Source organism: Dipodomys spectabilis, unplaced genomic scaffold (genome assembly GCF_019054845.1).
Source record: "Dipodomys spectabilis isolate Male_0828 unplaced genomic scaffold, ASM1905484v1 ptg000054l, whole genome shotgun sequence".
Taxonomy (NCBI): Eukaryota; Metazoa; Chordata; class Mammalia; order Rodentia; family Heteromyidae; genus Dipodomys; species Dipodomys spectabilis.
Window position 1 is genome coordinate 27460765 of NW_024870731.1, and position 25221 is coordinate 27485985.

General features: G+C 46.1%; 2 protein-coding genes across 4 annotated transcripts in view; one reads left to right on the forward strand and one right to left on the reverse strand.

Annotated features, from left to right (window-relative positions):
- Slc25a26 (solute carrier family 25 member 26) overlaps positions 1-21115 on the forward strand; it is an 84261-nt gene extending 63146 nt beyond the window's left edge. The window contains exons 7-10 of one of the 2 annotated variants that reach the window (XM_042679774.1): positions 7681-7750; positions 15069-15133; positions 16417-16490; positions 20762-21115. In XM_042679774.1, coding sequence (XP_042535708.1) covers positions 7681-7750; positions 15069-15133; positions 16417-16490; positions 20762-20879 — 327 coding nt within the window. In that variant the 3' untranslated portion in view covers positions 20880-21115. The remainder of the gene's footprint in view (positions 1-7680; positions 7751-15068; positions 15134-16416; positions 16491-20761) is intronic. The other variant, XM_042679775.1, reaches the window with a different exon arrangement.
- Positions 21116-21519: 404 nt separating this feature from the next.
- The window catches only part of Lrig1 (leucine rich repeats and immunoglobulin like domains 1), a 106680-nt gene continuing 102978 nt past the window's right edge, over positions 21520-25221 (reverse strand). For both annotated transcript variants that reach the window (XM_042679772.1, XM_042679773.1), the window contains 4 exons: positions 24808-24933; positions 23935-24081; positions 23168-23449; positions 21520-23075 (listed from right to left, as the gene is read on the reverse strand). In XM_042679772.1, the coding sequence (XP_042535706.1) occupies positions 22819-23075; positions 23168-23449; positions 23935-24081; positions 24808-24933 (812 nt within the window). In that variant the 3' untranslated portion in view covers positions 21520-22818. The remainder of the gene's footprint in view (positions 23076-23167; positions 23450-23934; positions 24082-24807; positions 24934-25221) is intronic.

The following is a 25221-nucleotide window of genomic DNA, read 5'->3' on the forward strand; positions in this document are numbered from 1 at the left end:
TTTGGGTACTTGTTTTATTTTCATGTTTACGATTTATCCACTTGAACTTGCTTTTGCAACCAGGGAGAGAGATTTTCTCTTAATTGGGTTTTTGTGGGAATGCTCCTCCGGAAACGTTCTCAGCCAGGACCTGAGCTTTACGCTGTGTGCCTCTGGGAGTGGGGTCTGGAGATAGGACCAGTCACCATTGTCCTAAACTTAACTCTCAAACTCGTCATTGCCTTTCTTCTGAAGTCTTTTCATTCTTCCATTAGCCTTACCTCTGTTCTCCTGATGACCTCACCTCAAGCTCTACATTAAGATAGGATTTTTGCTGTATCACATTGCTATCCGTGTTCAGCTCACTTTTCAGAACCCAAGGCCACCTGTTAGATTCCTAGTTTGTCCTACCTGGCGCAAGTCCTAACGAGTTCTCTACTTCTCATCCATTTTACACACTGGTTCTCCTCGACATCTCTGTGAAGTAATCCTTCTCAGAAAATGTTCTCGGGTGATCAGGAAATGAAGACTAAAGCATGAAGCTGTTGGTTCTCAAGGATCTCCTCACTATGCCCCGAGCTGGTTTTCCTAGCTTCTTTCTCTTCGTTGTTTTTTGCAAAATCTTTCCCCTCAATCAGAGCGGCCTCCTTGCTGCTTTTAAATATTTCTCTCCTGGTTGTTGGCTTCTTTCTGGATGACGCTTCCAAGGATCCCAAAGTGATGCGTATTTTGAAGCTCAGTCCAGGTTTCGATCTCCTACTCCACTCCTTCCTGTCCAGGACATATAGATTGACCCTTAGATTGTCTCGATTGCTGATGGTATTTAATCACACACTGAATTGTGTATAAGACATTTTAGAACCAAGCTTAACAGTATTTAAAGAAGGCCTGAAACATCTACCATTGATAGACAAATGGCTTGTGCAGTTGCTGTGTCTTTATTGCCATCTGCTTTGAGCCAAACAAAAACAATGGAAAACAAGATTTATATTTACTCCAGATGTTTGTGCAAGCCTAGGAAGAAAAGCGTGCCGGAGTTCATGGTGTTTAGTACCTGACAGAAACTGTGGCTTATGATTTCATCTTGTCCCTTGGCTTTGGGGGCTGCTTTAAGAGTTTTGATTCTCACATTAATAGTTCTATAGCAAACCACTTCAGTCCTCTCTGCCAGCCTAGTACCACCAGCTGTCCACGTGACTCCTCACTTAAGGTGGCTCAGGGTGTGAGGGGAGGGAGAGGGAGAGGGAAATGAAGGGGAAGAGGGAGAGGAAGAAAGAGATTCATGCGGCAAAGGTTGTGGCTTCTGAAAAACCCGCCTTCCTCAACTAGTTCCTCAGTCTGATCTGTATGCTTAGCTTCTATACTTCCTCCCGAATTTCAGGTTGTGAAGCCAAATGCTTAACATCTAGTCCATTTCTATAAGTTTCTTGACTTGAACCTAAAGATGAGTGTTAGCACAGACGTAGTGAGTTAGGGCCTTTGTCCAAAAAAAACAATAAAAGTACATCTGAATTCTTCCTTTGTCTTCTTTCTCCTCCCCCTTTCCCCTTCTTTTCTGGTCTTATATTTGTAGGCAAGTGCCCTACCACTGAGCTACAGCCTCAGCCCACTTTCTTTGAGTCATTTTCTTATTCAGGTTTATGACTAAAATGAGGCATAAAATCCACGAAGACAGTAAGATTCCTGTGGTAAGTCACACTGCCTTTTAAAATCAAATTATCAAGCATAGATCCATGTTAAGCACTTTCTGAATATGCCTGTAATGATTCATCAGTCCTTTGGAAGTATAAGACTCTGTCAGTATGATTGAAAGGGACCTTTCTAGATACTTGCATATAATTTCTTTTTATAATGTATTTTTGTTTTTTTTGTGCCAATACTGGGGCTTGAACTCAGGAACTTTTGCTCTTTCTTGGCTCAAGGCTGGTGTTCTACCACTTTAGCCACACCTCCACTTCTAGATTTCCGGTGATTAATCAGAGATAAGAGTCTCTCAGATTTATCTGCTTGGGCTGGCTTTGAACCATGAACCTCTGATCTCAGCCTCCTGAGTAGTTAGGATTTACAGAAGAGAGTCATCAGCACCTGACAATAGCTTCCTTTAAAAACAGAGTGATAGCCCGATGCCGGTGGCTCACGCCTGTAATCCTAGCTACTCAGGAGGCTGAGATCTGAGGATCTCGGTTCCAAGCCAGACCAGGCAAGAAAGTCCGTGAAACTCTTCTTATCTTCGATAAACTACCAGAAAACTGGAAGTGGTGCTGTAGCTCAAGTGATAGAGCGCTAGCCTTGAGCTGAAGAGCTTAGGGACAGTACCCAAGCCCAGAGTTCAAGCTCCATGACCGACAAAAAAAACAAAACAAAAAAAAACCAGAGTGATACTTGAAGCCAGTGGCTCAGGCCTGCAAAGCTAGCTACTCAGAAGGCTGAGAGCTAAGCCAGCCCTGGGCAGAAAAGTCAGTGAGACTTTTATCTTAAATTAACCACCAAAAAGTTGGAAGTAGATCTCAAATAGTGGCTCAAGTGATAGAGCACTAGCCTTGAGTGAAAAAGCGCAGGGACAGCGCTCAAGCCCCAGGACCAGCACAAAACAAAGCTAAACAAAAAGAATGGGGATGTGGGAGTGCATGCTTCAACATACTTGTTCTTTCCACTTGTTTATGTTTTGCATGTCTTGGGGTTTGGGTGTGTGGTGTGATGAGTATGTGCTACCCTGTTTTGTTCTGCCTCAGCAGACACTGCGTTTGATCGCAGCCTTTCTGCCAGCTGAGCCTGAACACATCTTGAAGACCATCTCAGCCCGGTGCACCACAGTGCAGTCCAGTCATCTGTGACATGGCACCGCTCTGCCATGCCTCATTCTTATGATTCTCTGCTTAAGTGAGAACATAAACTGTCAGCTATGTAGGTTGGCCAATTTATACTTTTTTTTTTCATTCTTTGCACAAGGGGAAGTTATTGAATGCTACTTACATTGTTGGAATTCATGCGCATTGTAGGAATTCATGCGGGGCACCAAATATTTACCTTCCTTCTTTGTAAGAGTAGCCACAAGGCACTCTAGGGCTCCAGAGATAAGGGAATAGGGCCCCCATCTTCTATCAAATCCTATAGAGCAGAGATTGCCTTTGGGGATAGTAAAAGCATAATGCCTTTCCTTGTATTTTTCCGTTGTGGTAGAGGACGGAGGCCTGTCATTGTGTCTGCTTCCAGATGAATGGATCTTGTCAAGGCAAGACCTTCAACTCCTTCCTTTGAACTCTTTTGGATAAACATCTTTCTAAAAAGTTTAATTTTTCGTTGATGTAATGATTGTGCATAATTTGGGGGGCACTATGTGGTGTTTTGCTACTTGTACATATTGTGCAGTGACCAATGGGAGGGGGCATAGTCACCATTCGTCATTTCTTTGTGGCAGTAATGTCCTAGCTATCTCATATCTCTGTTTTGAAAGACTGCGCCATAGTTAAATATAACAAGAAAAGGGTTCTTTAGCAGATAGAAGTTTTAAAAATAACCATACCTATGGATGACTCATAGTTAACATCAGGAGCATCAGTCACATTATTTTGTTATAACTTTCTCAGACAGTGAGATGATACTGAGTGAGGGAGAGCTTTCTCCAAACACATCTAAAAATATTATGATGGAAATGACAATACCTAAATATTACTGAATAAATGTAGCATCATATCCCACCCCGCTTTTGCTCAACGACAGTAAATACCATTCCCTATTCAAGACTTTTTTATATAGAAATCTTATCTTTACTACTCTACTTATATAGCATGTATGTAGTTGACTACCTTAACCTACTGAAACAAAGTACAAACCAACCCACATAACAGTGGTGCTACTGACGTATCCTAAGTAGCTTCATTCTAGCTGTAGATAGTTGTTACCAGAATAAACAATGCACTCCATATGATTCTTTTTAAGCAAGTGTGTGTGTGTGTGTGTGTGTGTGTGTGTGTGTGTGTGTGTGTGTGTGTGTGTGTATCCAGTTTTAAAGGAAGACCGATTCTATGTGAGGAACTCATGCTGGCCTTTGGCCATTTGATTACATTGCTGGAACCAGAGAATGGCAGCAGCAGGTGCCTGTTGGGCCTTCTTTTCAATTTTCCATGTTTGTTTGGAAATTTTTATTGAAGAGATGGTACATCTAACAGAGTAATGAGATCATAGGTAGCTGTTGTGTGCCGTAGCTGCACAGTAGCTCCTCAGCGCCAGGACAGGAGCATTTGGGAGAACGTTAGCTGCTAGCTTTGCTGTGTTATAAAACCGTGGCGGTAGATTTGATCAGTGAGACCTCCACAGGCATGATATGGGAAGCAAGTCTAGGTTTGAAAATCTTAACATCACAGTCCTCTGATGTCATTTATTTGGAATCAAGGAGGTGATTTTGTACACGACTTATAATTGGTACCCACAAACATTTTATAATGTTACAAGACGGGAAGCTGCTTAAGTCCTACTGAGTAATTTTTTCCTGTCCTGGACCCCTGTGAGTAGTTGTGTTCTTACGCCAGTAGCATGTGTTTGGGAAGATCTGAAGTGAAAAGGAACCTGCCCCAGGCTTGGACCCAGAGCGTGTGACTGCAGCCTCTCTCTTGAGAATACTACTGCTTACACCTGCTACTTTGGTTCCTCTAATAGGACTTCAGCAAGCAGTGAAGATTTTCTTGGGAGCAACCTGGCTATCCTTGTAGCAGTGCCTGAATAGCGGCCAGATAATCGAAATATCTTCATTCAAAGAACAGGGCTGGTGTTTACAAATTGCATACTTGAAATAGTAGTTATTATGGTGAAATTCATTTAAGGCCCACAGCATAGTTAATAGTCTTGTGCCACTTTCAAGTTCTTGATTTGATCATTGTGCTGTAGAAGCTAGAATTTCTGCCACAATATGTTATTAATATACTACATTTTCTTGATCCAAATCATCAAAAAGAATGATATTGCCTTATTCGTAAGGAAATGGAAAGACTTGGAAAAATTATATTGTGAAGTAAGCCAGACCCAAAGAAACATAGGTTGCATTGTTTCCTTCATTTGTAATAATTAGAATGTGCCTATACATCTATAAGTAAACACAATGGATAGTAAAACACAAAAAACTACACTTGGACATGATAAATGAAACAGGACTAAACATTCACACAGGGAGAGCCAAGGAAGATATTCTTAGGAGAGGGTCAATAACTATGTGCATATGATCATATAAAATGATGCTTATTGAATTGGACTCCCAAGAAATGGAAACAAGGTTTTTTATTTTATTTTTTGTGAGTTTTTTTTTCTGTTTTACCCTTTTTGTTGGTATTTTTTATTTCTGTACCTTTTGTATGTAAGTTGATCTGATTTGGGGAGGGCATGGGGGAGCACAGAAATGGAGGGACAAAGGGTGAATTAATTCAGTAACGATACTCACTTGACATTATGTTGAAAATGAACTGGGAGAAAACAAGGAAAGAGGTGACACTGTTCAAAAAGAAATGTACTCATTATCCGACTTATGAAACGGTAATTCCACTGGTACATTTCCTTTACAATAATTTTTTTAAGTTATTTAAAATATTTTCCCATCATCCTAGCTTAAGGAAGCTTTACTTAGCATAACCGCAAGCCAGGCATGGTGGTGTGCTTATATAATTCTAGCACTCAGGAAGATGAGGCAGAGGCTCTTGAGTTCAAAGCCAGTCTGATCTGCATAGAGAGACCCTGACTGTGAATGTGTGCGTCAGGCATGTGCACACAAGGGAAATCAAGAACATTTCCTTTAGCCAGTCTCCTTAAACTTGGACTTTTTCATCAATACAAACAAATGTCAATAGAGTTATATGAAAGTTACATTTTTATTTGGAGTACAAAAGGGAACAGCACATAGAGTTGGGATAACACACAAACACCAAACACCATGCAAAGTATGGTCTCCTGTATAGTTTAGCTTTTATTTTCGTGTCTGACCTCCATCTTATGAGTTGAGGCTCCAGCATTGATTCTTTACATTTAGCCCTTATCTGTCTCCTATCCATGCCCTTCTTAGTCCTCTGTCTTCCTTGACACAAAAGGTAACTAGGACTTGGTTAAAATGAAAATCCTTATTGAGATTCACAAATTATGGTAAGTTAAAAAATTTTGATGCTCTGACAGGTCCTTCCAAAAACATTTTCTCATATACCTATATTATTGAAACAGATTTTAGTGCCTTGAGAATGTTTCTGTAATAACATTCATATTCTCTGTAACTGCTAGAAGTCAAGCTGTGAGTCGTGGTAAGGAATCTGATGAGGTTGCACCTTTGTACTGGCCTGTTTTTCTACAGAACACATGCTTCCTGAGGAGCGAACTGCACATCTCTCAGAACTTTCCCTCACCTGTTGCTGTGAACAACAACAGTGTATATTTTCTATGTAAAAGTTTTAGCATAATTCCTGTAATGTGGAAGATACTTAGTGACTGTTAATTGATGAGGTTAATAGTCATCATTTATACTATTACATATATTTTTATTTCACTTTCCAGTGTAGTCTTACATTAGTTAAATAAGGTAAATTAATATCTTTATCTTGTTTTTCCAGCCAGTTTCATTTAGCATAATTTTTATGTCCCATCAAATACATGATAGTACATGTAATTTTCAGAAATGTTCCCTTGTACATTATACTTCTTACCAGTCTTGGGTTGTTTTTTATAAATTTAAAGTTGCTCTGAAATTAATCATTTGTAAATGGCACTCATAGATTTGTCTGAAACATTTTATATTCAGACAATGTCTTATTTTTAGAAAATAAAATCCATATTTAGGTGGATTGTGTTGAATACTGGCACAGCACGCTTACTCACATGGTATCTTAATGTTCCAGTGAGGCAGTGCTCTTTGTGTGGTACTGATGTGTGTTATAAATACCTCAGCTGGTTGTCGAGATAGCCACAATCATAGATCTGAATCCACTTGTTTGTTTACCTCAGACCACATTACCCCATTCTCACCCCAGTTTCACTACTAACTCATTGCTTAAATGTTGGCAAGTTACCTAACATCTGAGCCTCTACTACTTTGTCTGTTGAAAATCACAAAATGCTAGAAATTGCCCATATCTGAGAGATTTTGGTGAAGACAATGGGAGTAAAAGTATGTTTTATAACTGCTGTTAGAATTAGTATGTATGTGTGTATACATGCATGTATTTATGCTGGTACTGGGGCTTGAACTCAACCTTATGCATTCATGTAGGTTTTTCACTCACAGCTGGTCTTCTACAACTTTAATAATTTTTAAATTAATATTCTGGTAATAGAATTAATACCCTTAAAATGTGCATAAAAATTAAAAGAACAGAGGGATTTGGCATACCTGTTCAGAACTGACTTGTAAATGGCAGTGCATATACTTAGAATTATATAGGGAATATGTAAAACACTCCATTGTCTTAAAGGCACATTATGTTTAATCCGTGTTTGTATGTAATAGTCTCTGAAATTTGTTTCCTTTGCACACTGGATCATAGCTGCCACCCTCATTTCTTTGACTTATTTTAGAATGCAGTTCAGTCCTTGGGAAAGTCTCTGAGGTCATCGCTGAAGAATGCCACCAAAATAGCTCCTCACTTTAGTTCCCATCCCCAGAACTAACCCGCAGCAGGTTCCGATAAACGCAAAGATTCAATAACTTATGTTTTTCTTTCTCCTTCCACACAGGCCCTCTGGTCCTGGCGGCAGGATCGTGTGGTGGATTCTTGGCAGTCAGCAGTCTGTGGAGCTTTTGCAGGTGCAAAGGATTATGTTATACTGGGAAAGACCAAAGAGGGGGGATGTGAAAATATTAACTATGCAAAAACAACATTCTTTAGGCATTCCAGATTGTTGAGATGGAAGAGCTTCACTAGCTGAGAAAAGGGTGCTGGGGATGCGGGGGGGGGGGGGGGGGGGAGATACTAAAACAAGGTGTCTCTCTGAAAGACAACCAATTTGTTTTTGACAAATTTCCTTTTTTCTTTTTATCTTTATGAAAGCTTTCACTCAGGCCCTTGGCTTATCTGAAAGATGATTTATGAAGTCCTCTGTGTGCAGGGCTTGCTGGGGGCAGGGCTCCCACAGCTGTCTGCCTGAGTGGTGCTTGGGCTGTGATTCACAGTTGGTGTGACACGTCTGACAGCACGGCAGATTAACTGGTGTCGGGAGAGCACAGGCTGCTCTACAGCTTACCGGAGGCTAAACTGTGCTAGGCGGAAACCATGGCCGTTCAAACACCTGGGCATTTTGGAGACATTAAAGCAAGATCAGAGTCTCAGTGCGCAGTATTGTGTCATCCATCATTGAGTCATTTGAATTTTCCAGTGAGGTCTTCATGAGAACTCAGGTGCTTTAAAGAGCAGAGTAAGTGATCGTCTTAAAGCCTAAGAGAGAAGCACATGTTGTCACTACAAATAAAAAATTAATTAGCACTACAGTTGTTTTAATGGGTAGGTAGGTTTAGGTCATTTTTACTGGGAAATAATTTCTACTTTTGCTTAATATTCATTAGATTCATTTTGTTGTAAGAGTGATTAGGAAAACAGAAATTTATGATTTTAGAGGATTTTTTTTTTTTAATCCTGGGTTTTGAATGCAGGGACTCACATTTGCTATGTAGGTAATCTACCACTTGAGCTCTACTGCCAGCCCCCTTTTGAAGTAGTTGTTTTCAAGGTAGGCTTTCAGTTTTTGCCCAGGCTGGTCTGGACTATGATCCTCCTGTTTGTACTTCTCTGCATTGCTAGGACAGTAGGTGCATGCTGTATGCTGCCTTGCCCAGCCGTTGGTCAAAATGGAGTTTTTGTGCCCAGGCTGCCCTTGAACATGGGTCCCTGGTCTCCACCTCCCAAGTTGCTTGGACTACAGACTTGAGCCACAGCAGCTTCTTAGTGTTCTTTGTTAATAATTAAACCCATTCAAGCTATGGATGTGTTCATAAGAAAAATAATCTTGCCTCCAGACATGACACCAACCTAGACTGATTAGAATGGGCCATTGTTTCCACTGAGACAGCCATTAGCTATGTTAAGAAGTGGGTGGTCTCTGTTCATGTTGCGGTGCTCCGGAGTCTGTCTTACCTAGGGGAAGTATGAGTTTTTGTTGACTGCCTCTTGGTTCTTGGAGACAGAGTGAGCATTATGGAAATTTAGTCATCCTGGATAAGGAAGTCCACTCCAAGTTAGCAACACTAAAATTTCTGTGTGTTGAAATAAGTATATATGCTGTGACCACACATATTCCTTAAATAGAAAATTCAAAGATTTGCTGGCAGATGCACTGACAGTATGTATTGCAGAAATTGGCCTTGGTTAGAGTTCCATTTTCTGAATAAGCACTTTTTCTCTACTAAGCACAATTTTCAAAGGCGAGAAGGAAGGAAAGTTCTGGTCTGTGCTAGGAAGCCGCAATCCCAGCCCTTCCGGTCAAGTGGCTCATGGAGGATAAGAGCTCTGTGGTGTGGGGTGTGGAGCTGATAGGAAGGTGCCTGGACCCTCTCACCTTGCATACTCAGGTTAGCACCAAGTCTCGTCTGCCCCAACTCCGGTAGGAAGTGGTGGCCTTCCCGAGTGCCAGTTGCCATACTTGTTTTGTAGAAAGTTACTGCAGGGACTAAGTGGGTAATGTATGTTGTTGGTGCTTTGCAATCTATAAGGCTATACTTACATAAAGAACTATTGCTCTTTCAATAAAAATAAAACCCAGAAAATGAGAAGTTATTATAATAATTCATCCTCTCAAATGGAAGAATGTTAATAAAGTCCCTGTGTAGACTAATTTCTTCTAAAAGCTTATAGAGTTTTTTGGGTTTTTTTTTTTTTTTTTTTTTGGTTGGTTGTGGAGCTTGAACTCTGGGCCTGGGTGCTGTCCCTCAGCTCTTCAGCTCAAGGCTAGTGAGCAGTCTACCACTTTAGCCAAAGCACCATTTCCAGTTTTCTGGTGGTTAATTGGAGATAAGAGTCTCGTGGACTTTTCTGCCTGGGCTGGCTTTGAACCACAATCCTCAGATCTCAGATTCCTGAGTAGCTAGGGTTACAGGCATAAACCACTGGTGCCCAGCTAACTTACAGATTTTAAGTAGTCATCTTATTTTTTCAGATGAGGTTCTAATAAGTGAAGGACTCTGTCCAAAGTCTGTAAACATTCCATTGTTAGCAGATGTACATAGCAGAAGACAGATGTCTTTCTAATTCCTTTTTCTTTCTGAATTTTATTTGGGACAAAAGCTGATGTAGTGCAATAAGCTTACTATTTTGAAACATGGTTGGAGGATAAGCATGGTCCAAATTGTGCGGAGGTGGACACTGTGTGGGAGGTGGAGGTGGACACTGTGTGGGAGGCGGAGGAGGACACTGTGTGGGAGGCGGAGGTGGACACTGTGTGGGAGGCGGAGGTGGACACTGTGTGGGAGGCGGAGGTGGACACTGTGTGGGAGGTGGACAGTGTGGGAGGTGGAGGTGGACAGTGTGGGAGGCGGAGGTGGACACTGTGTGGGAGGCGGAGGTGGACACTGTGGGAGGTGGACAGTGTGGGAGGCGGAGGTGGACACTGTGTGGGAGGTGGACAGTGTGGGAGGCGGAGGTGGACACTGTGTGGGAGGTGGACAGTGTGGGAGGCGGAGGTGGACACTGTGTGGGAGGTGGAGGTGGACACTGTGTGGGAGGCGGAGGTGGACACTGTGTGGGAGGTGGAGGTGGGCACTGTGTGGGAGGCGGAGGTGGACAGTGTGTGGGAGGCGGGGGTGGACAGTGTGTGGGAGGTAGACAGTGTGTGGGAGGTGGACAGTGTGTGGGAGGCGGAGGTGGGCACTGTGTGGGAGGTGGACACTGTGTGGGAGGCGGAGGTGGACACTGTGTGGGAGGTGGACAGTGTGGGAGGTGGAGGTGGGCACTGTGTGGGAGGTGGACAGTGTGGGAGGCGGAGGTGGACACTGTGTGGGAGGTGGACACTGTGTGAGGCGGAGGTGGACACTGTGTGGGAGGCGGAGGTGGACACTGTGTGGGAGGTGGACAGTGTGGGAGGTGGACAGTGTGGGAGGCGGAGGTGGGCACTGTGTGGGAGGCGGAGGTGGACACTGTGTGGGAGGTGGAGGTGGACAGTGTGGGAGGCGGAGGTGGGCACTGTGTGGGAGGTGGAGGTGGACACTGTGTGGGAGGCGGAGGTGGGCACTGTGTGGGAGGCGGAGGTGGGCACTGTGTGGGAGGCGGAGGTGGGCACTGTGTGGGAGGCGGAGGTGGGCACTGTGTGGGAGGCGGAGGTGGACACTGTGTGGGAGGCGGAGGTGGACAGTGTGTGGGAGGCGGAGGTGGACAGTGTGTGGGAGGCGGAGGTGGACACTGTGTGGGAGGCGGAGGTGGACAGTGTGTGGGAGGCGGAGGTGGACAGTGTGTGGGAGGTGGAGGTGGACAGTGTGTGGGAGGCGGAGGTGGGCACTGTGTGGGAGGCGGAGGTGGGCACTGTGTGGGAGGCGGAGGTGGACACTGTGTGGGAGGCGGAGGTGGACACTGTGTGGGAGGCGGAGGTGGACAGTGTGTGGGAGGCGGAGGTGGACAGTGTGTGGGAGGCGGAGGTGGACACTGTGTGGGAGGCGGAGGTGGACTGTGTGGGAGGCGGAGGTGGACAGTGTGTGGGAGGCGGAGGTGGGCACTGTGTGGGAGGCGGAGGTGGGCACTGTGTGGGAGGCGGAGGTGGACACTGTGTGGGAGGCGGAGGTGGACACTGTGTGGAAGGCGCTGGCAGCCTTTTCTGGCCAGGACGCAGAGGTGAGGAGCGGCTCTTCCCACTGTGCCTCCCCTGCACGGCCAGAGGGGCAGTAGTCAGTTTGCCTTCGGATCAGAACCCAGTTTCTGCCCCGCAGTGTAGGTGGGCTGATGGCGGCATTGAGCGTCCTCCCTGCCATCCTCGGCGCTCGACCTTGCTGTGCTTGTTTCATACTCTACTTGGCAAGGTGGCCAAAAAGGCCTCTTGAGGCTGGAGGTGTTGATGGGTTGTCACGCTCAGAAATGCTGGCTTCTGGTCAGGGGTTAAGGAAGGGGGGAAGAAGAACTTGGCCAACTTTCTCACTACAAGTTCACTTCTGAATGTAAAAGCATAAAGTTCGCTGGGTACGCATGCCATTCGCTGCTTTGGTATTTCTAATCAAGTTCTCCTAATAAACATGTGTCTGAGAGAAAGGGCACGGGAGAGAGAGCTGTCTGGTTTGGAATTCTGGAATAGGGTGCAGGATTATGTGGGTAACAGAGGTAGCCTGACATGGTCCTTAGCACACATGATTAAGCATGCTGGGGACACCTGCATGGAGATCACGAGTGGGGGGCGCTGGATGGAGCTGCATGGAGATCACGAGTGGGGGGCGCTGGAGGGAGCTGCATGGAGATCACGAGTGGGGGGCGCTGGATGGAGCGCTTGTGTTTCCCAGACTAACCAGAGGAGCAGTGGATGTGGCAGGCTTCCCAGGGATGGTCTCCCCTGACTCCTGCCTTGCACCCCCACCCCCACCCCCTTTCCCAGCTGCTGCTCAGAGGTCATAGCTCCAGAAGTATTTTACCAAGTGGCTCATTGGTCTAAGAAGGTAAAGACTGCATTCATTTCCTAAAGAACAGGAGAGGCAATTTGATTAGCCCAAGTCCTGTTTCTGCTGAATGTGGCCCTCAAAAGTAGTGGCCTGACAAGATCCACCCCGAGCGGAGACCACCGAGATTGTCTCACACATGGCAGGAGCATGGAGCAACCGATTGCTGTGCCAGTGACTTCCTGTCTGATGGTTAGCGTGCTTTCATGTGTTTGTCACTCACTGCACGCCTTACGTCCTCACCCTCGTCCTTCCTTTGACCATGTTCTCATAAGCCCTTATTTTTGCAAGTCCTTCTTGTAGCCTGCTGAGGTCTGTGCATTATAGTCTGATATTTGAAGACCTCCAAATTGACTTGTGAATGCTGTCTTCAAAACAGCTTCCGTCCTGGTGGTAAAATGTGGCCCCATGAAGCAAATGTGTTCTGGTTGAGTGTTTCTTCATACTGCTCTCATGAAGCAGAAATCTGTAAGAGAACCTTGGCAGGCATGCACTTTGGAGGCGGTAAACCCTTCCAAGAAGTCAAAAGAAATCTCTTTGATGTACCATACTTCCATTCCTTGGTGACTTTCAGGCCATTTTAATTGACTTAGGATAGTTTCAAATAGGAAAATGAGGTTTAACAATGAGACAAATTTTAATTTGGCCTGTCTTAAAGTCCTTAGGTAGTAGAAAGAGCACAACTTTTGGAGTCAAATGCACAAGACCTACTAGTGTGTGGCCTGGCAAGAGGGCGGATGGAAATAGAGCGCCTGTGGAGATGAGGCACTGGAAATGGTGGCAGCAGAGCCAGATCCGAAGCAGCGCAGCACGGGCGCTAGCCCCGCCTTTCTCCTTTTCATTTTGTACAAGGGTAGACACATGTCAGGGCAACCATTGAGCATTTTGAGTGTCTCCTGTACACTGGGCTAGAGATGGGAAGAAAGCCACCATTGTCCCTGCCCCCCCCCCCCCAGAAGAGTTGATTCCTTGTAGCACTCTGGTGAGCCATGCACTGTTCTAGACACTTGCGTAGATGTGGTTTGTCTGCTTGTTACAGACGAGAACACCGAGGCACTAAATCAGTGAGCGCAGGTCTGGGCTCTGTACTGACTAGCTTCTTCCAGAAGCATCAGTGCCCTGCCCCCAAGCATGGGCACCTCATGAGGTCTTGTGCTGGAGAGTCAGTCGGTTACCTGTGGTCAGTCACATGGTCGTAAGCCAAGGCCCTAACTTTAGAGAACTGTGCTTGAGGCCAGGCCCTGCAGGCCTTGCTGGTCAGTTCTTCAGAGAAGGAAAATAGGATGATACAAATTTGTTGTCTTTGTTTCCTTTTCTTCTTTTTTTTTTTTTCATGGATGTGAAGCTGTCTTGGACTGTTCCATAATTAAATGTGCTTCTGTTCCTCTAGGGCAAAATAAGTGCTTCAGATTTTTTTTTTAAAGAGTAGGAGTTTTCGGACTTGGTCTACAAATATGTGAAGTGTAAACATTTCTAAATTTCACATATTCATAATTCTAGTGGGGCTGAACTAAGAAGGTTCTCAACAAAGGGTTGACTGATTGACATTCCTTAGCTGGAAGGTGAGTGATGTTCATATCTAACTAAAAATAGAAAATAAATGCATAAATACACCTTTCCAAAAGTGTTGTAACTAGTATGACCTGATAGGGGATAGTCACCTGATGATCTTATTTCAGCCACACATTTGGAAATACATTTGACAGAGATCAAATGCCTCTCATGCACAATCCAGGACAGAGGGAGAACAAAGCTGTTTCTAGAGCCCCATTGACAGGTGTGTTGTGTTTGACCCTCACGAAACTTCTGAAACCCTTTAGGGTTTTCAAATTTTCTCTCCGTAGGACCTCTTGCAATTTACACTACATCTTCATACTGTACTAAGTGCAATAGTGAAACCATAAACTGTAGTTTATGCTAACAATAAAAGTCTTTTGGTTCCTGTGATGGCCAAATGGCCATTCAGATAGAGAGCATAAGAGAAGATCGGAAGGTAGCCATAAGGCAAAGTGCCTGCTGGAGCTTGAGGGAGTTGAGCCTAGAAGCAGAGGAACTGAGGCTGTTTCCAAGTGCCTGTGAAATACCAAAGGATTTACTCTTGAAGAATCCAGCTATTCATATATGAATATTTGGTTGGCCATCCCTTTTGCTCTCTACGAAGCAGAAAGAAACAACAGGCACATGTTGGAGTCAGTGTGTAGAAAAGCAGCCTAGAAAGGCACTGGGAATGCCTGAGAGCCGTGTGCCTCTTACCTGGAGTGTGTGGCCGTATGCACGTGCGTTGTGTACTCTCCTTGAAAGGGAAAGATGGATTGCAGGGCTCAGTGAGAAAGCATTGCCTTTGCCCTTTTAAGATGTGGTCCCATATTCATGCAGAAGGAATGAAGCATGTGGGTGAAGATCCTGCACATGTAACTTCCTCAAAGCAGTGAGCAGACAGGGTGTACAGTGGCCACCTAGCGCATGGAGCTCATCTCCCTTCCGTGTTGCGTCTCCCGCACAGGTGGCTTTGCAGCTGTTGTCACCACCCCTCTGGATGTGGCAAAGACAAGAATTATGCTGGCAAAGGTGAGTGGGATGACAGGGAGATAAATGAAGGGGTGAAAGTAGCTGCGGAGCCGTGGCAACACAGCAGAGAGAGAAGGCAGTCACAGAATCGCCACGGGTAGCGTGGGGAAGCGCTTTTCATTTCGAGATCACTCTCCTGTGCATTGTGAAAGCAACTAGGTCTGAGGGCCTTGCTTGGCGCTAACATTTTCAAATTTGTTTTTAGTGGTGACAAGCCTAAGGCTCAGAGAGGTTGACTCACTTCGTGTCAGTCAACAGCTAAGAACGTAGGCTCTTTGCTAAGGTCGTGGTTGGCTAGATAAGTTCTAACAGTTGCCTGAACCATTTCAAAAATTACTAAAATGTGTTTTTAATAAAAGACAACTAGACTAGAATTCAATGTGGGCCACACAAATAACATGTCTAAACCAAAACAGTTTTTTTGTTTGTTTGTTTTGTCGGTCATGGAGCCTGAACTCTGGGCCTGGGTGCTGTCCCTCAGCTCTTCAACTCAAGGCTAGCGCTTTACCACTTGAGCCACAGCACCATTTCCAGCTTTTTCTGCTAATGTGGTGCTGAGGAATCGAACCCAGGGCCTCATGCATGCAAGGCAAGCACTTTACCACTTAGCCACCTTCCCAGCCCCTCAAAACAAATTTTTGAAAAGTCCTATCCTTATAGAAGATACTGCAAGTATGTAAAAATTCGGGTACACGGGGTTGGGGGGGGACAGGACCAAATCTAAGAATGTGGGTCATGTTTTAAATTGAAAATGGTATTCTCTATTAAATGTGTTTACTACCTGCATAGGTGTGTGTGTGTGTGTAAGTGTGTAATGGGGCTTGAATTCTAGGTCTCATACTCCCTGGTTTATCACTCAAAGCTGGTGCTCTACCACTTAAGCTATGCTTCCAGTTCTGGCTTTTTGTTGGTTAACTGGAGATAAGAGTCTCAGATTTGTCTGCCAAGGCTGGCTTCAAACCTCATTGAAGAATGAGGCATTGGTGCCTGGCTTAGACAAGTGTTTCAATTGTACCACTTTGCAGTCCTGACCCTCCTCAGCTGTTAATAGCTGCACCTCAGTCATTAGGCAGCTCTGAGATAGTGTCCCTTGTGGCATGGGACCGCATCCGCTTATTTGTGTGTCTGAATTGGAATGCTGCTAGGCCAGCAAGATCCAGGTTTCATTTCTGATCAAATCCTTGTGCTGTTAGAAACTGTCCTAGCTGTCCATGAGTGGGAACGGTGCATCTGAGGATGTCTGGCACCACAGCAGGTAATGACTTCTCTGTGTTTTCCTGCAGGCTGGCTCCAGTGCTGCTAGTGGGAACGTGCTCTCTGCACTGCATGGAGTCTGGCGGACAGAGGGACTGACAGGGTGAGGACAGAGGAAACGCTTGGGGTCTTATCTCCTCTACCCTCTCTTTTTAGTCTTTTACCCTGCCATGAGATGAACACTTTTCCAAAATTGCTTCTGCTGATGTTCTGCTTGGGGTCTCCTTATTTAGAGTCTACATATGTGCGATAGTGATGTAGCACAATCCTGATGCAGTATGGTAGAATGTGGCTGCACTTTGTCCATCTCGATGGTGGATGGCATTCACATCCTGGCCAGCCTATGATTAAGATAAGCTTCCCGTTATATGATATGGGAATGCAAGTGGCTTAGAAGAGGGCATTTATGATTGTGGTATTTTAGCTGTTCTTAGGGGCAGGTTCCAGCCACGCATTGTCTTGTGATAGGAATGTGTTTTGCATCGGTAATTTTGTCTTTTGCTGTCTTGTTGACATTATGCAGTGTTTCCTCACACTGCTGTGGTATTGTCTCTTGTACACCAGGGTGTGCAGTACAGCCTGTTGACCTCAGGCTGCAAATCTGTACAGTGTGTTCCTATTCTGACCACTGTAAATAGTAACTAAACATGTTAACATAGGAAAGGGTTAGTAGAAACACTGGGCAATCATAGTTTTTCAGCTGCATCATAGTCTCGCAAGACCACAGTGTTACATGCAGTCTGTCCTTTCTGAAACTGTGCTGCCACTCACAAGTGTCCTTTGAATATTGTGCAGTGCACAGCACCTCAGTTAAGTGCCATTGTTCTGTGTGGTTGGGAAAGTGCCTCTGATTTTTAGCTCCACATCCTAAACAGCTGTCTCAGAAAGCGTTTCCCAACATCCATTTTACAGTTCCTATATGTAAAGCTCTGTGAATACTGGGTTCTTACAGATAAGTGGACGTTCTACCAGAGCAGAGCCACTGCCTCCGTTTGGCGAGGGGCGAGCCTGGCTCGGGGTTGGCTGGTGCAGAGCACAGCCCCCATCTGGCCTTCAGGCTTCCAGACATCTGGGGCTGCCACTCACTTCCTCATCCCCGACCTCCATGGAGCGCTCGCTTGTGGCTTCTGTAGTTTTTGCTTCAGCTAGCTGATAGATAGCCTGTGATGCATGAAGTCAGGCCCCTGTTCAGCCCATCTTGATTCAGATTTCCAGCTGGAAGTTTGAAGTGTGGGTAGTTTGGGATCGTTTTTTGGAATGGCAACTGTGATGGATTGAGATGAAGACGGGTTCTAGCAGGAACTCATTGACCTCTAGAGCACTGGAGAGTGCTAAAAGTGTTGGAAGGCCACCACTTAGGCCTGCCATCTTGTGAATGATAGCATGAGAGCATGGTTGCTCTTCTCTGAGGCCTATCCATTTCATACCAACCCTGCACTGAAGCAAGATGGTATGAGGAAAGCACAAATGAGCCGTGAAGCTGTGTACTTAGAGATGGTAGATTCCTCAGGTGTTTGGAGCAGTGGTTGGACTGCACATGCAGACTTGTGTGTGGTGGCCTTTTGCTCTCATGTTATACAACCAAATTTCACGACTGTTTCCTCACAGTTCTCGTTAGACTCTGGGGCAGCAGCTGGCCAGACCTCTGCTTTTGACCTTGGCCTGTGGAATTGCAGTGGAGCTGTAGCCCATCTCCTTCGTGGAGAAATGGGTGGGGTGGGCAGGGACATGACAGACCACGTCATGGCCACAGAAAGAAGGATCATTTTGTGTAGGTAATGCAAGATCAGTCTTCCCTGGAACAGTGCGGTGCATATTTGATGTAACTCTGCCCCTGTTCGAAGTGAGCAGACCAGCAGACGAGCCCTTCCAATCTCCATCCTGTGTTTGCCTTGAAAGGGGATTGGGATGTTCTATTTACCTTCTTGAGCACGAACTAGGCAGCGAATGCAGTATAGTGGTGAGCAGTGCATTTTACCACACAAAGGTTGTTCCTTAAGATGTGCCAGCTTTCTTATTGATAGGCTGAAAGGATTAATTCATCTGGAAAATGAGCTCCAGGCATGGTACTCACCTGCATAATTCTAGCATTTGGTAGCCTGAGTCATGAGGATTGAAAGCGCAAGGCCATTATAGGCTATATCAGAAGACTACCTCTCAGAAACAGCAATCAAGCCCTAACCCCCTCCAGGCCTGGGCAAGCTTTTCTCAGGGGTATTCCTAGGCTGCCCATCGGCTTCCTCTTTGGGGTTTCTGGGAAGAAAGCCACATCTCTCTCTGCCAGTGTTCTCCCAGTATTGGCACTGCTAGACAGGCCCGCCTGCAAGTGGTGAATGGAGCTGCCCTCTCCACAGAGGCAAATGGTGGCTCCACAGGAGAAGACCAGGAATGGCAGTCTAGGCACTGTCTTTCCATGCTGCTTCACTGCAGTAGCTGCCGAGCAAATGGACTGTGTTCTGGACTGTGCCTTCCTCTTCTAAGAACTTGACTGTATACTTTAAGAAGTGCTTCTGCCCAGTTCCCCCTTTATGTCCAGCCTGTGCAAAATGCTGCACATTTGGCCTCTTGTGATTGGTAGTCACTGGAACCAACCCCCACCCTCCTCGCGATTCTGCCTCTGGGTTGGTTTAGAGTGCTCTTTGTATTTTATTCACTGTATTTTAAAGCTGCATGCATGACATTGGATTCAGCTGTCATCTGGCAAAAGCGAAGCAGCCAACCGCATGCAGCTTCCATGCGCCTCTTGCCAGGAGCCGCTGAGCTCAGTTAGGTAGGCAGGGGGCTGAATCACAGGCACGTACAGCCCAGCTTCTGTTCACCCCATACCTAGCACCTTCCCTTGGTAGGGCAGGGCCTAGAAAATGCATTTTTTTCAGGCTAGAGATACAATGGTTTCAAATATTCTGTTCTCACTAATAACCTCAGGCAAATACCTATGTGTAACACAGCACTGAACAACCTTTTCTTTACAAGTATATTTTTGTTTTGGTTATCCCCAGACAAGAAAAAAAATCACTATATGTAGTGTTGTACACAAATACTTAAACCCAAAGTTACTCTCTACAAGGGGCTCTATGGTAAAATCTCACTTTCCCCAGGGGTGCCCGAGTGCTGGCTGGAAGGGGAGACTGCCAGTAGCTGGGGCTGTGAGCATCCAGCAGGGATTTCCTTCCTGGTAGCTCTCGCCCTCAACCACCATGTAGCCAGGCGTAGAGGTTTTCCCAGGTCTACAATGCATGTGCCTGCCAGCACAGCCCAAGTTTCTTTTCTGCCCTAGACCTCGTCTGCAGTCTTCTCCCTGTAACCCTAGAGCTGAGCTCTTGTGCATGTAGAAGCTGTCTTGTAGGTAGGGCCTGTGATGCTGTTGTAGACCAGATCTGCTTCATTTACAGCAGTTCTTCAAACCTGTGGTCTCGGGGGCTTGTTGTTGCTACCCTGTGTTATACATTGTTTTATGGTTGCTGCCCCTTACCCTTGTCAGCCGCCTGGTCTTGTACTGAGTATACACTGCCATGACTTGTATAACCAGGCAAAGGTCCTTTGTAGATTTGTTAATGTCACAGTGAACATCATTTTTCTTCTTTTTGTGCTGGGGCTTGAACTCAAGTCACATCTCTACCTTGGTTTTATGCTGGTTAATAGGAATCTTATGGACTTTTCTGTCCAGGCTGGCTTGTAACCTTGAGCCTTATATCTCAACCTTGAGAGTAGTTAGGATTACAGGTATAAGCCCCTAGTGCCCAACTACAATGAACATCTAGGAATACTTGTGCATAACTCTGACACATTAAAGAGTGATGGACTGGGAAGGTGGCTCAGTGGTAGAGCGCTTGCCTTGCATGCATGAGGCCCTGGGTTCGATTCCTCAGCACCACGTAAGCAGAAAAAGCCGGAAGTGGCGCTGTGGCTCAAGTGGTAGAGCACTAGCCTTGAGTTCAGGCCCCACAACCAACAAAAGAAAAAAAGAGTGAACACCAGTGTTCACTCCTAGTGACACTGTAGTTTAGCTTGCTCTATTCAGAGTGGCACCTAGGTACCACGACTGGGTACTTTTACTGCCCACATGAAGTGGTAGTACTCTCCTGTCCTTCACCAGACTGACCAGGCAGACAGACCCGCAGATGCCGTTTCTTCCATGGCATTGTACTTATGGGTCTCTGAGGATAAAATGTGACTTGGGTTGCCAGGAGCAACAGCAGAATTGCCCCAAATCCTGCATGCCCCCCATGGACACGCCTTCTAGCCAGAGCTGGCATTCTGCTTTGACTCCTGGTGTTGTGCATCACAGCACTATGTACCGCGTGCTCAGGTAGGTTGTGGAGCTCAGTGCCCTTCCGGTGGGCAATTTGATACAAATTTTTTCCTCTCCCCTAGATTATTTGCAGGTGTCTTCCCGCGAATGGCAGCCATCAGCCTGGGAGGTTTCATCTTTCTGGGTGTTTATGACCAGACCCGCAGCTTGCTGTTACAAGTGAGCAGAAAGAGCCCGTGACGCAGGGGCATAGCTCGCATGCTTCCGTGGAAAGGGTGTGCTGCAGACCTGCCTTTCGCTGAGTGAGTGGCTGTAAATCCCAGTGCCGCTAAGACTGTGACACTGAGCGAGTCATCCACGGGGACGTCTGGGGTTGTCAGCAGCCAACTAACTGCCAGAATGAGGAAACATGGCCATGGCGGAGCCCTGAGACCCCTCCACCTCCTCAATAAACACACTTGCTACTGCTGCGGCCAGGCCCGTCAGAGCTTTCTTTTGACCAGTACGTGATCTTCCATTTCCTTTGGGGGAATCACTAGAAGGCAGATGCTTTCACTGACGAGAGTGGCACATTGTGTATGTAGGTGTTTCTCCCCGGGGTTAGTTTCTGTTGTGTGAGCTGGCAGCTTGACTGGGGAACGAATGGCCTGTGGGTCGGGCGTCGTGCACGTTCATGCTGCACGAAAGCCCCCAACAGGGAACAGGTCACTTTGTCACTGTGGCTTTTGTGCCCTTGGTGTGAAGTCAGTAACCAGCTCCAGCTATTGAAAAATGAGGTGACATCCCAGGAATCTAGCAGTGTTGTTTTACGTCTGCCCTTTGTGTAAGTTCTTTGCATTTTGTAAGGGAAGGGAGTCTCTAGAATGATAGGAAAAGGTAATTAACACTTATAAATGAACCTTTATTAAAGACACTTCAATGCCATTGTTAGACACTTCAATATTTTACATGTTTCTCAATGTACATTGTACCAAAATTTCTATAAATAAATAACTTTGTACATAAAAGTAATACTTCCTTTTTCACATTGCCTCTCAGAAGCAGCAAATTCACATATCTTGTGGAAGTAACATTAGTTAACTGCTGGCAACAGCATGTTCAATGTGCTTACCTTTACGGACAGTGACCTCAGACAGCAAAGCTGGACAAGGGACCCGTCGTCAGTTCCTCCTTTCAGCCCTCTGGCTGCAGGAACTTGCTTTCTGACATTTTAAGGACCTTGGTTGGTTCAATGTAATTTTTACTGAATTTTACGTTGGCACAAGATGGGTAGGTCTCAAAGTGCAAATAAACAGCCTCAGGTCTAGAGCTGAGAGCCCAGCTCCCTCTGCACGAGGGAGGGGGGGCAGGCCTGCTCCTCAGTAGAAATAAGCTAGCCCTGAAAAGTGAGAACTCTGTCCTTGTTATTCCTGGTATAGCATTTTATTAGCAGAGCTAAAAACTATTGAAAAAAAAATCCACAGGTACCAACACCAGCAGCCTCTACCTTAATAAAAACTCTCAAATGACAATCCAAGGCTACTGACTGACAAGACCACATTTACTTGTATCACCAAATGAGCTGTGAAGGCGGCAGGCAGCGCTTGATCGTTCTGACCCATTGCTCAGGGTGGATTAATAACCCTCATTCTCCCTCTAAAGGGAGGATTAAATCTACAAGGAGGGGGGTCTTCGGCTGCCCACACGACCAACACACACATTTCAGGCAGGTTGTGTCTGTGGGTGCTGCTGCACACAAAAGCAAGCCACAGACTTACCAACCTTCCCACCCTGCCAGGAAACAAATGCAGTTGTTCACCTCTAAATTTCAGCCATGCATTAAGGCACCAGAACTATTTCTTGACCCTCCTCAAAATCTGACAGCAACCTGATATGAAAAAATAATATTGTCAAAATTGTATAATTCTTTTGTTAACCATGCACTAAAGATTAAAATAGCCTCTGTAAAAGATATATAATATATATGAAATCTCTGAAAACTCTTATGTACAATGGTATCAAATACTTTCTGCCTTTGTACACAACCTCTTGCATTTCTGTGCTGCAGATGCGAATCCTGTGAGCAGCTGATAGCCTCCGCAGGAAGTAGGAACTATGTACAGATGACGCTTGAACTCAAGCTTCCTCCGCTTCTTACCTCCTTCCTGCACACACAGGTACAGGAGCTGAGGTAGGAAGCCTAGCTTTTCGGTGCCAGTAGCAATGGTCCCCTCCGTTTCCCAGGGAACTGTCCTGTCAGTGGTGTAGACTGAGGGCTGGAGTCACAGGCCTTGAGGTGGCCGTTGGAAACAAGCAAGTGCTGGGCTTCACTGGGGACAGCAGGGAAGCCCGAGGGGGCGTCCGTGAGGTCCGGGCTGCCCGAGGTTAATGTAGATGAAGGCTGCAAGTCTGTGGAGTCTGGTTCATACAACCTTGCTAAAGTCCATGAAGAATCCCCTTAAAAAAAAAAAAATGTGCGTCAGGGTTTCTGAACTAGCCATGCAAGTGGCTCCCAGCCCAGCTGCCAGCAGCTCCTCAGACAAAATTACCTTTTCTATCCAGAGAGGCCACTGGCTGCTGCTTCACAGATGGCAGCATTCTGTCATGGTTACTGGGGTAGAGGGGCGCTGTGCAGTCAGTGAGAGCGGCGTCAGCAGGCCCACTGTGAGGATGGTGTGGAGAATGCTCTCGGTTAGTCAGCCTGGGCTCCTGGCCACTTGGCGTACTTGGCTGTGCAATGTCTCTAGACACAGGCTGAGGAGAGGCTTGTTCCTTGGAGTAGCTGTCCAGCTCAGGGTTGCAGTCACTACACACAGCAGGGCTACTGGGTTCTGAAAGACAAGGCCAGAGGAGGCTCAGAACCATGGCCAGTGGCATCTCTGTCCATCTCCCATCCCACACGCTGCTTCCCTCCTCCCCTGGAAGGGGAGCGTCCTGGCTACTCCCCATGTAGTACCCATTCCCACAAGAGCTGGTGCACAGAAAAGGCTGCAGTAAAGAACAGTCTGCTGAAATGGGACTCAGAATGTAAGCATGCTCTGGCAGTTCCAGGGAGGTACTCTGCAGGGTTACATGAACTCTGAACGAGTCAAAATTTAGGCTTAAGGCGGCTCTTGATCAGCGGCTCTTGATCAGCATGTGTGAGGCCTTGGGCTACTCTCTTCTGTAGCTCCCCAACATTTTCTTATTAAAGATAACAAAAGGAAAATACACACTCTCAGGCTTACCATACCACAGACTTCGCATAAAATCTCCTCTTTCCACTAGTAGGTCAACCCCATTGGACTTCAGAATGTCCCAAGAGAGCAGCTCTTACCCATCCTGTGTGCACCATGGGTGCCACTGGCTTTCTCCACCACTTTCCACGGCTCTTTATTATATCCCACGCAGAGCCTGGGCTGTCTACACGCAAGGCCATGAATGCTGACCTCTGGAAAGAGGCTTGCATCTCTCAGACAGACACCTGCAATGGAGCCCCCACAATCAGTGAGCCCCACGAAGGGAAGAGGCAAAGCTATGACTACAGTCTCGTCTCATACATCTGCTTCAGTACACTGGACTATGCCATCAAGAGGCCCTGCAGAGAGCATGTTTCCTAATGTCTACCCAGCGGACGAGCTTTCAGCATTCAAATAAACCTTTACAGCTCCAGATGACTGCTCGGAGTTCCCCACCAGCCAAAGTAGCTACCTCACCCTCTTGAGAACTTTCCACTGTGAAAAGTAGAAAGCAATGTAAGCACACGGTGCTCAAGTCCCTTACGAAATGATGCAGTATGTTCTATTTTAAATAGAACCTACCTACATCATCAGATAGTCATCTCTTCTTGTAATAAGGTATTCTGTATTGTTTATAGAGAAAAATGGTTTTTAGAAAAGGTCTGTATTTTTTTCCTGAATATTATGATGTGTGGTTGACTGGACACAGGCTCACAGACGTTGTCTGCTCACCAGTGAGCTGCCGGAGCGAGCTTTGGAGCAATCATGCACAGCAGTCCTCCTTTAGCTTGGTGGGAGATTCAGTGCTGAGCCCAAGATTGTGACTTCCTGGGGACACAGCTGTACAAAACAGGGCACGTCGAAATCAAGACAACAGGATGTGTCAACCACACAAGCTCGTTTGCCACACAGCTACCCTGTCCTATGGAGTCACTTCAGACCTGTCTGCATCACTGTTCTTGAGGCCTTACCATTGCTCTCAATGTGCCCATTGGCCTGATGGGCAGCCTCGGTCCTGAGCACAGTTTCCTGCCTGTCAGAAAGTGTCCCCTGAGAAGACAGGTAGCTCGGAACATCTGGTGGCACAATGGTTTCATCTGCAAGGAGAAAAGACAGTGAAATGAGGGCAGCAGTGACAGATGCAGACACACATTACTGTCAGGCCAGAACCAGGGTCCCCCCAAAGCTGGCCACCAAGGCTGTGCAGAGAGGCGGTATGGAATTGGTGTGAGAGACTCCCTGGGACTGCTTATCCTTCCTTCACCCCCAGGGTGTACAAGTATGACAGTCAGATGTCTGAGCCTCAACAGATGGGGAGGGAGATGAACCTAACAAAAGCACATTGTGAGGTGTTACGAACAACCCCCACATGGCAGTAAGCACAG